General features: G+C 34.3%; 1 protein-coding gene across 1 annotated transcript in view; it reads right to left on the bottom strand.

Annotated features, from left to right (window-relative positions):
- LOC117122690 (elongator complex protein 2-like) overlaps positions 1-6,486 on the bottom strand; it is a 16,991-nt gene extending 10,505 nt beyond the window's left edge. Inside the window, exons 1-9 of the mRNA XM_033268376.1 lie at positions 6,334-6,486; positions 5,714-5,890; positions 3,932-4,178; positions 2,983-3,114; positions 2,506-2,649; positions 1,915-2,010; positions 1,427-1,527; positions 930-1,058; positions 83-235 (exon numbers count right to left, since the gene is read on the bottom strand). Coding sequence (XP_033124267.1) covers positions 83-235; positions 930-1,058; positions 1,427-1,527; positions 1,915-2,010; positions 2,506-2,649; positions 2,983-3,114; positions 3,932-4,178; positions 5,714-5,890; positions 6,334-6,474 — 1,320 coding nt within the window. The 5' untranslated portion in view covers positions 6,475-6,486. The remainder of the gene's footprint in view (positions 1-82; positions 236-929; positions 1,059-1,426; positions 1,528-1,914; positions 2,011-2,505; positions 2,650-2,982; positions 3,115-3,931; positions 4,179-5,713; positions 5,891-6,333) is intronic.
- Between the last annotated feature and the right edge of the window lie 4,881 nt (positions 6,487-11,367).

Below are 11,367 nucleotides of genomic sequence, written 5' to 3'. Positions count from 1 at the left end.
TCAACTAATGTAGTCCTATAAATAGAATGAATACAGAAATTGTGTAATAAAACAACAGAAGAGTAAAAGATAAGTTTCATACTGAATTGCTCTGTATCCATGGTGCATGTAATCTCGTAGTCTGATCCATACCAACACTCAGTAAAAAATCACCATTCTGGGGATCCCAATCAATATCTTCAACCGAACCAAAGTGACCGCTGACCACAACACCTGGGGACCATCCATTATCACTCTATACAGAAAGGAAAATGGTAATTAGAAATACAATACATACACCATAAAACTAGTTCAGATATTTATGGTACAGTATATAACCTAATGTTTGTCCACACTAACAAAGTGTACTTGACAAATTGTGACCTGTTGAAATATTGATGTGATATGACATCATCATGATTTGTTCCAGAAAAATTTAGTGTGGGGAAAGCAAGTATACTGTTTCATTTTTCATAGAACTACTATTAGGTTATCAAGATTATCAAATTTTCCTTGACAAAAAAACTATTATATGCCCATATAGGGCAGTCATTATGTGATGTCATCATTACCATATATAGGCTTGTCACATGTTTTTGTCAAATAAAATTTTATAGTGTGGATATGTGGTTTTAAATGCTCAATTAAAAGTGGCTTGTATGAATATTGTTGGTAGATAGAAGTGCTATACAATATTTTATTATTCCTTTTATTGACAAACAACTCCCTAAGCCTTCACTCTGGTTGTTTGAAAGCAAGCACGCCAGCTGTAGTTTGGCAGCATAAGATGCTTGAATTTCAGTCCTCGTGTTTAGTATTGCAAAACATCATTAAGAAGGACCCTATTTATCACACTGATAGCAAACAAAACAATTACATCATTGATATAGTTTGTATAACAATTTATATAATAATTATTGATACGTAATATTTGAAATAGTCCTACATACCTCTGCTCCATCTGTGTGCCAAAGATGGAATGCCCCTTGGAATCCATGCCCGAGTATGGAGTCTCCAGTGGGGCTGAACTGACACCCGTACAGACCTAAAGTATTTCCTCCTACCTCACCTACACGCACCTGTAAGAGAGGCATGCATGTGTAGCGAGTTTGGCTCAAATACCAACTTTCTTTCAGACTGATGTAATGGTGACAAAGGAGTGAGGCCTTTCTGACAAGTTTGCATTGATGACTACTGAGGGACAGATGACCTAGTTCTCAACTTCAGTGGACATTAAGTGTTTTGGAACAGACAGTTCTACTATTTTCTGATTTGTGCTCTAATTAACAAAAACAATAGTATTGTTTATCCAACCAATCTTTCATAAAAAGACATTAATATTTTAATTAATATTATTGTTCATATTTTTGTTCAATATCAATGCATCCTTTAATTGGCAGCAGTCATGGTGATTATAAAGAAATAAGAAGGCTCATATGACACTTACACTATCCATCCAAATTCCTGAGTCAGCATCTAGCCTCCATATTATCATTGTCTTGTCCATTGACGCTGACACCAGGCACATTGGTTGGTGGCGCACTCCATCTGAAATTTTTAAAAAAGCACCAATCCGAAGCATATCAAAGCATCTTCCAATGCAAATGTAGATTAAAAGCAAATTTAAAGCCCTATGCTATTACACTTGGCAGGGAAATTATTTTTTTCTTATAACACCATTGTCACAACAAACATCATCATCAACATTAACATCATTATCATCATCATCATCACCATCATCATCATCAGTCATACATCATCATCATTATTCGAAGATAATATCAAATTGAGATATAAAATTAAATTTTTCGTCAATATCTATTATCCATATCAGGAAAGCCAGCATAGAACTGCTAGGCCAACCACCCCTGCACTGCAAACATGATAATGTAAAACAGCGTCAGTACAAATATCAGAATGTTATTGTTACTGCACCTTTAAATACAGCAGGTTTCCAATGTACATCATACACCCAGTTCTCATGGCCAAGTAACACAGACTCTAAAGATACATTAAATCGTTTAGTCTTTTCTGGGAAAGTAGAAAATACAAGTTGTTTCATTAATGAAATGAAAACCACCTTAAATGAAACACATAGAAAATCAAAAATCAAGATACAATAAAACTTTTGGTCTTTGTATACAAGACAGTCAGGAAGGAAAAACCAGCTATTTATCATTTCAACACTTACACCAGCAAATCATTTTTTTAAAACTTTACCTAAATTCTTGTGATATACTTGGAGACAATCCCCCACTCTTTTGTGAAGATTGTACTGTAGTTTTTAACATGCACATGGACTGCACATAGACAGACAACTTAAACATCTCATCCGATAAACAAAGGACTGTTTTAACTTTTAGTTCAGCCTTCCAACTAAAACATAAGAGCAGCAACTGGAATCGAACTATGAACCAAACATCTTAAAGGATTCTCACAGTAGAGTACACACACACACACACAGTGATTACGACCAGTTAGGCCGAGAAATACAACAAGCTATACAATGTTACATGTGTACTATACCTCTAGACATTACAGAGAATGTATTTCCTTCTATTTTAATCTCTTCATTTCTGTTGTCCAAAGCCTCTTCTTTTTCAGGTGATATTCTCCAAAGACGAATAAAAAAATCCTGTCCACAGCTAGCCAACAAAAGGTCACCATCATCTGGGATAGAGAAGCATATGCAAATTAGACCACATATATGGAAATGAGATTAAATGAAATTCAAAGACATTGCATGATCATTCTAATTTAGAGAGATCTTGAAGTATTGATTTTAATACATTGTCTGCCACCGGGAATGACAACCTAGGTAGCCAATTATTTTATGGAGTTTTATAAATTAAGTAACATAATTATTAACCCCCACCCACAAAAAAAAAATAAATAAAAAAATAAATAACCATTATGTTACGAATAACCTCCATAGCAGAGCTAATTAAGATTACGATTACTAAAATAATAATTTAATAATACAGTGCACATTCAACTTTATACCAGTGACAATAGCTTGTACAGCTCTAACCCAGTCTTCATGGCCCTGTAATGTATTCACTTTAACAAATTGTCCACCAGACTCCACGTACAATAGCAACTTGCAGTCATCGTCCCCAACAGTTAGTATAGCAGCTGTAATAAAAACAAAAATTCGTAAAGACCAGTGGTGGCTACAGAAATTTGCTGACAGGGGTTATGACATGTCTGACAGGGAGGTCCAAACTAAGGGCTCGACTGGAGCTTCAGTGAGGGTCCCGAAATAAAATTACCCGCGTAGGGTCCACAGGGAGATTTTCTATGGCTTGGCATGGCCAAAATTGTTCATTAGGACCTCAATGTTAGGGATTTGCCAATCAAACGTTATTTGGATAGGCAAATTATTATTTCTGGGCTGAAGACCATGTTGTGGTGTTGTACGATAGGAGGTACAGGCCTGTCCGACGAAAAATGCCCTCCTCTTTCAAATATAAACAGGAAAAAATTTATCATCTAAAAACACATTTTCTTGAGTCTCGTAACCATTTGTAATGTTTCTTAATGTTAGGCCAAGTTTAACATATTATACAAATAATGATTATTACAATAAATTCTAATATCTATATAATTCTACTAATAATAATGGTAATAATGGTAATAATGATAATGATAATTGAAAATATAAGTTAATGTAATTAAAGCCAAGCACACGCTGCGGTTGTCGGCCTAAGTGATTCCATGGAGAATGCCCAAGATAAGTCGGACACTCGCTGTGATGGTACGATCAATCCAACTCTGCTACACGACACAACGCCGATTGTCCGTGAGAGTCTGAATGAATCATCCTTAAAAACAATCCATTGTGCGAGCATTGTGGTGTTGCGTTCTTTACAGTATCGTGTGAGTGTCCGACTTTAGTCGCAATGTGCACCTGGCTTAATGTAAATTTTGTTCCCATTATATACGATCTTACTGTTTGTTGTGGGGAGGACGCACCAAGCCAAACATAGAGCAAAACCCTTGCCACGTGATATTGTCTGCAAAAGTTTAAATTCATTTTCATCTTGTCGTCTCTCCCATATCTTAATGGTTGAATCGGTTGAAGTTGATGCGATTAGCGTTCTTGGCTTTAATGTGGACTGACCTTCCTCATGTAGGTAAATTGCATCAACTATTGTTACTATGCCATCGTGACCTGCCAGTGTTGATGTCACCTCATACTTTCAAAATGTGAACAGAAAAAATTTATGTTATTTTATTATTATTGTTGTTTATTGTTATTATTGTTTATTTTATTCTATTTAGGCCTATCTTATTCCTTTAGGCACATGGCCAAGGATAACTAGTAGCGAATTAATCATTGTCCTATATTAGATACAGTAGGTGGCAAACCCTTCACAAGACAATCATAAACACGATGCTTTACATAGACCAAGACTCATATAAAGCGTATGGAGTGGAGTTGTTTTGCTCGTGAGGAAATAATCCTGTTACTGTGACAGAAATTTAACCCAGGACCCTGGGATTGGAAAGCAAGCATCTAAGGGCCCGTTTATACAACACACTTTAACACTGCTTAGCAAAGATGTGTGTTGCATAAACGCAATAGGGATTCTGTGTGATTACAAACACCTTTGAAAAAGGCTACTTCAAATAATCCCCAAATTTGGTTGATTGGGATTCCTACTTGTGCCTGCAGGCAATATCAAGTGGTAATTAATCACTGACCAAGTCAAGGTCACCAAGAAGAGTACAGTTTATCAGTGAAAAACTTCTGCATAGTTTATTGAAGCCTTATATTATGCAGAATATAATCAATTGATTAAGATGTTAAAGTTAAACCTAAGAGAGTAATCTTTAAATTTTGTCAGATTATAATTTTTGTTTGTAAATTGCAGGTCTATTGTGAACAAAAGGCAAATTAAGGTAGAGTTTATTAACTTTCACTGTTCTAGTGGGAGACCGCTGAGGGATAGGCCTACTGTAGTGTTTACAAAACAATGGGCTGGACGGAAAGTAGGGGCCTACAGTTAAGGTGTGCACTCTTCTGCATTTGGGGATAAAAACAAATTGTTGATTTGAAAACACATCCCACAATGCAATGCTTTTTGCTGTAACACGGTTTCAAAATTACAAGTATAAAATGAGTGTCAATGGTGGATCGGCCTCCAGCACTAATTTGTGTTCAATGACACAACACTGTGTTCAATCCAACAGTGTAGTATAAACACAGCCTTACCAGTGCCAAGCTATTCAACTCCACACTTTATAAAGAGGTTTATTAGAAAACACCCTTTTAACTTTACAACAGGCATATAGATACAATGGTGTTACAATGGTTAATGGTTTTAAACTTAATAAAGCGCACGATACAAAAAGTCTCTATGTGCTGTAAAAATAAGTGTAGAGATGTTTGGCAATGTGTAAGAATAAAAAAAAAAATAGATAAAAAATTTAAAAATAATAAAGCTGAAAGTTCTAAGCCAGCGCTCAAACCACAGTATGGGGATACGCCCTTCTGGCTAACCAGGGATTGATCAAATTGAAACCCTGTTCAGCGTCTGTTGAGTTCTCGGTCATCTCAGACTCAGACGCCTCCTATCCTAATTAAAAGCTAACAAAACCCACTGGTATGGAAATAAACCAGTAATGTACAATACGATTAAGAAGGAAAAAAAAAAACAGTCTTTACTGGACTTGAGCTTGACTTATTATTACTGAAGTTTCTGCTGTAACTGAATTTTAGTTGAGTTACCTGATCTCCATTTTTCGTCCAGATTTTGATAGTTTGGTCTGAGGAAGCCGAGATCAGCTCATTCACAGTTTCAGTTTGATAAACCAATGATGGCATTTCTTGCACCCATTTCACACAGTTCACTCTAACTTTGTGACCTTGCAACACAGATATAATCTTCCCTGTAGAAGATCTTGACTGAAAACAATTGCAATGTGTATGTTCAATTATTTATTTCTTTAAAGAGGATAGATCTTTGACTAGCCATAGGCCTAGTAGTAGTACCCCATAGGACTAGTAGTAGATAGTACCCCAGCGGTAAGTTCAATAAAAGGGGAGGGGCCTAATAAGGACTAGTTTGTGTTGCTTGCAATGTTATATTAATCATCACTTTATTTGCAATTCCTTTCATATCGGGCAAGTGGGGCTCTATAATAAACATAACGTGTAAACAACATCAAATATTTTTTTCAAATATTAAAAATACTGAAAAAGTAGTAGGTAGGCCCTGCCTTACTGTATTCCCCGGAATCCAGGCACTACAATTCCTTATATGAGCCTAGGAAAGTCAACAAAAATCTGCTTAGCATGCCTAACTTCTTGTGAGTCCGTAATAGATTATGGGATCACTATACACCTACCCCCGGATCGTAAAGTATGATATTTCTATTCGATGCATATGCGACGACATTTTGATGACTCCAATGTACGCAATGTGGTACGCAATTACATCCAGCAGAAACATAACATGTTTCAACACATTTAGCAATGGAGGCTGACATCTTAATTCTAGTGGAGAGCTCGAAACCCGACTATAGAGGGCAGCAGAGGCATTTTAGGATCTAAAAATAAACAACCATTTCAATAATGTATCTGTATACCGATATATAGGCCTATACAGTAAATTAAATTATTAAATAATTGAGATCAATTATGTTACTAATCGTAACGTCATGATAAAATCGTATATAATCGCCTTCATAAAGAAAAAGCCAAAATCGATTTTAAGGTAGATTCTATTATTAATGGCATATCAAAAATCCTCTCTAGAACAAAAAATCATTTTATTTATTTATTTATTTACACTCTCATTCTACAGCGGGAAACCCGCCACTTACAGATTGGATTAAAATATTAAATATTAAAATATGACAATATGATTAATATAATAATAATAATAATAATAAATAATAATAATAATAATTAAGTAAAAAAAAAAAGGAAAAAAAATGGCTCGTGGGGGAATCGAACCCACGACCTTAAAAAAAATTAAAATTTAAAAATTTTTTTAAAAAACTTGCCCCGTGTGGGCATCGAACCCACGATCGCTGAGTTTACTACCCTTGATCCATAATTTTATTACTTTACCTTCTCATTTTTAAACCACAATTATACCAATGTCTTTCGATGTTTCCGTTTCTTTTCTTTTTCTTTCTTACACTTTCCTTTTTTGTCATATGTTTCCTTATCTTTTTCCTCTTCTTTCTTATGTTTCTTTTTCTTCTTTATTCCTTTCTTATGTTTCCTTTTGTTTCTATGTTTCATTTTCTGTTTTAGTCTCTCGTTTTCTTTCTTATGCTTCCTTTCCATTCCATTCTTTCTTATGTGTTTGTTCTTATTCTTTTCCTTTTCTGTCTTACGATTTTTTTAAATTCTATTCCTTTTATCTTTTTCTTTCCCACTTTCTTTCTTATTTTGTAGTGAAAATCAGGGCCCCCGTGACTCTTTTCAGGGACCACCGTTTCTCTATTGATTTAGCATCACTAGATAAAAAAATGAACGGGTGGGCGGGGGAACCTCCAGAAAAAGGGCGGAACGTCCTTTAAAGTCGGATAAGCTTCTCTTAGCAGACCTTAGCATATGATCATATACTTTTTTCGACAGTGTGCAATCTTGTTCTTTTAGAATTAGAATGACTTTGTTCTTTTATTTTTGTTTTTGTATTTTTTTTAATTAGAAGAAATGTAAACCACAAATATAGTGCAAATATTTATAAGATTGTGTCCCCTCACTCACAGTTATGAATTTTCCTATCTGTTTTCCATTTTTTCTCTCGGTTTATAAAATACCCATTCGGTGACCATCATTAGATTTTTTTCTAATTAAAGCTTGATTTCTGCTCCTTTGCATATTTCCCTGAGATATACAACATTTTTAACACTTTAAAGTTATTATTTGTCGTATTAAACAACGTACGATCTTTGCGTGCATGCTGTAACAATCACAATTTACAGCCATGGTTACAGCATACATTTTACACGATCTTTTGTTACCTTTTCGCCAGTGACGTCTTGGTAAAATCGTATATAATCGCCTATAACTTCATAAAAAAGCCAAAAAACGATTTTAAGGTTGGTTCTATTATTAATGGCATATCAAAAATCCACTCTAGAACAAAAAATCATTTTGCTAGTTCTCTTTTAAAGGTTCATGTTGTTAACGATGATGATGATGATGATGATGATGATGATGATTATGATGATGATGATGATGATGATGATGATGATGATGATGATGATGATGATGATGATGATGATGATGATGATGATGATGATGATGATGATTACATGACTTGTCGACTTCGTTTTTGTAAGATGGAGAATGTGTGAAAGGGAGATTCTTTCTGCTGTCCATGTTTTCGTGGCGCATAGCAATGAATGTCATGTTATTCAAAACAACGGCGTTGCAGTAGAGGTGCTATCTGTGCCAAATCTATTTTGCAATCATTAGGAAGCTGACACAAGGATGATACTGCACAGTGTGTGTACAGCAAAGTCAAACAGTCGCATTGTTGTCAATAGCCCAGATACAGATTTGTTTTGAAATTTTGACATTCTATGCCTATTTACTGTAATAAGAATGAGAAAATTTACCTGACCGTTTTCAAGAGGGGGAAAACGTTGAATTTTGAAGAACTTAAAAGTTATTAAAAGACACCGCAAGTCAGGAAAACTCATTTCCCGCCATCTAGGAATCAAAATTTTCCGGACCCCTTTTCATTTTGTGGGTTTGGAACACAGCCTAATTTTTATTTACAGGTATTTATTTATTATCATTATTATTATTATTATTATTATTATTATTATTATTATTATTATTATTATTATTATTATTATTATTATTATTATTATTATTATTATTATTATTATAAAGAAATGGAGAAAAAATGAAAATTATATTCAAATTTAAAGCTATGCTTCAAAGGAAAATTATTTTTGTAGTGCTGTAGAACTGATTTTTATAAGACACGAAAAACATTTTTTGACAAAACACTCGGAAGCGGGTGATAAGATACAGATTTTTGATTATCAAAAAATGGGGGAAAGAGGGAGTACGAACCTTTTCTTTACATCTTTTAAATATTAAAAAATCTGTATCTCACTAACCGCTTTCGATTTTTTCGTCGAATATGCTTCTTTGTTCCTTAGAAAAATTAGTTCTACAACGTATATAAAAACAAAGAAATTTCCTCCTAAGGAGCCTGGCATATAAACTATATACGGATTTTAATTACATTTTGATATACATATTTAATCAATTTTTTTCTGGTCGTCACATATCATTTATTTAAGGGTCTATATGGCAGGATTGCCTAATTGAAGAATGCTTGCCATCGAGGGGCTATCTCGGTCTATCGGCGACGATTAAAGAACTGCTTAAAAATAGTAAATTATTGCAGTATTTATAATATGGAATTGGATATTAAGTAGTGAAATCATAAAAAATAATCTATAAATATAGTTACATGAAATTCAACTGCTAAAAAGATTAAATAGAATTAACTATAATACAGGAGGCAGCTAACTGTATTATACAATATTATACACAGGAGGAACGCACATCACGTTAGACACAGAACGCGCATCGCGTTTGACACAAAATGGCTTCTAAATTTTCAATGTCGCAACTCTTTGTATCTATGGCTCTGACAAGTAGATAATAAAGGCGCCGCTCTGGTTCGTTTGTTTCCTATAGTTTCTCTACTTAGTAAAACTTGTAAAATATTCAAATTTTACCCCATTTGCGGGAGGGCGGATTTTCCAATAATTTTAATGCAAATACGCGGAACAGCTCATTCTTCTGCTATTAAGTTCTTTGCTCTAGTCACTGATGAAACACCAATGAAACAAGATAAGATGTGTCAGTCAAATCAGGTCAAATCTTTTGAAGTTCGGCTTAAGAACAGTCAATATGACGGTTACTTTCACTGCCTACACTAGGCCTAGGGAGGGGCCTTGGGCCTAACCTATAAAATGCGTCTTTCACAATAAAAGCAGGCTGAGCTCGAAATCATAATTAACAAGATGATTATGTAAACTCCGGTATAAAGCGCTATATAAATCGAACTACATTTTTATTCCTTAATTATGTAAATTTTACATTAAGATGTACTGTTATAATAAATGAATGCAAGACCCTGTTATGCATGCTAGTCACCGGCAATTTACATACATGCCTCTACTTAGCGCCTATCCCTTACTGAGACTCGGAGAGAATTGGGACCAAGCTCCCTTCTTAAGTAAGAGCTCACGCTACTAAGGAACACCTTAACAAGAATATTACTTTAAGATGTTCCTCTTGTATATAATCAACTTTTTACTTTTTTTGTTAATGCCCTATTTCAAACAATTAACTTTTAGGCTAAAATAGCCAAAAACTAGTTTGTATCACTACAGCAGGGCATTTAGGTCTGGACCGTTGTTAAAGGCAGTAAAAAATTCTATGGGTTTTAAGATAGGCATATCATGCTAAACGAGTAATATATACATGTAGTCACCGGAAATTTACATACATAGGCCTACTTAGCCTATCAGACTGCCCTTACTGAGACTCGGACACAATTGGGGATCAACACGAAGCTCCATTCTTAAGTGACAGTTCACGCTACTAGGAACACAACAAGAATATTACTTTAAGATGTTCCACTTGTATATAATCAACTTTTTACTTTTTTTTTTTTTTTTTTTATATAATCAATTTTTTATTTTTTTTTTTTTTTTTTTTTTTTTTGTTAATGCCCTACTTCAAACAATTAACTTGTAGGCTAAACTAGCCAAAAACTAGGTTTATATCACTACAGCTGGGCATTTAGGTCTGTTATTCAAGACAGTAAAAAATACTATGGGTTTTAAGATAGGCATATCATGCTAAACTGTTGCACAAATATATACATTATTAAAAGCTTGTTAAAAAATACCTTTTATTTTTAATTTCATAGTCATAATGAATATGTACTCATACAGTACTTGCATGGTTCAATGATGTGATTCTTTTTAGATAGTTTATATTTTACGACATATGTAAAAAATTACGAACCGTTCAATAAAATACAGTGCTCAAGAGCCTAAAATACTCATAGGCCAAAAAGTCGTAGGGGGATGCTGACCGTGGTGCAATCACATCCCCCTAAATTGTATTAAAAAACAAATATAGGCCTATATTATTTGTAAGGCCTGTTGTATAGGCCTATAGACAGGGGGGAAATCCCACCCCACCCCGATTCTTAAAAATCATCTTATGCTTGGGCAATATATAGAATTTTTTCAACCTTTATGGGTGTATTAGCGTGAGTAGGCCTGAAATCATTTAAATTTTATCGCTGGCAACTTATTACCTTCTCTCCGGAGTTTTTTGTTTTTACTATTACTATTTTGTTTGCCAATGCAGCCTTCCAC

This window comes from Anneissia japonica, unplaced genomic scaffold, assembly GCF_011630105.1.
Source record: "Anneissia japonica isolate Jap-2015-1 unplaced genomic scaffold, ASM1163010v1 scaffold287894_len555002_cov174, whole genome shotgun sequence".
Lineage (NCBI taxonomy): Eukaryota > Metazoa > Echinodermata > Crinoidea > Comatulida > Comatulidae > Anneissia > Anneissia japonica.
The sequence above is the reverse complement of the archived record's forward strand: the minus strand, read 5'-3'. Positions and strand labels throughout refer to the sequence as shown.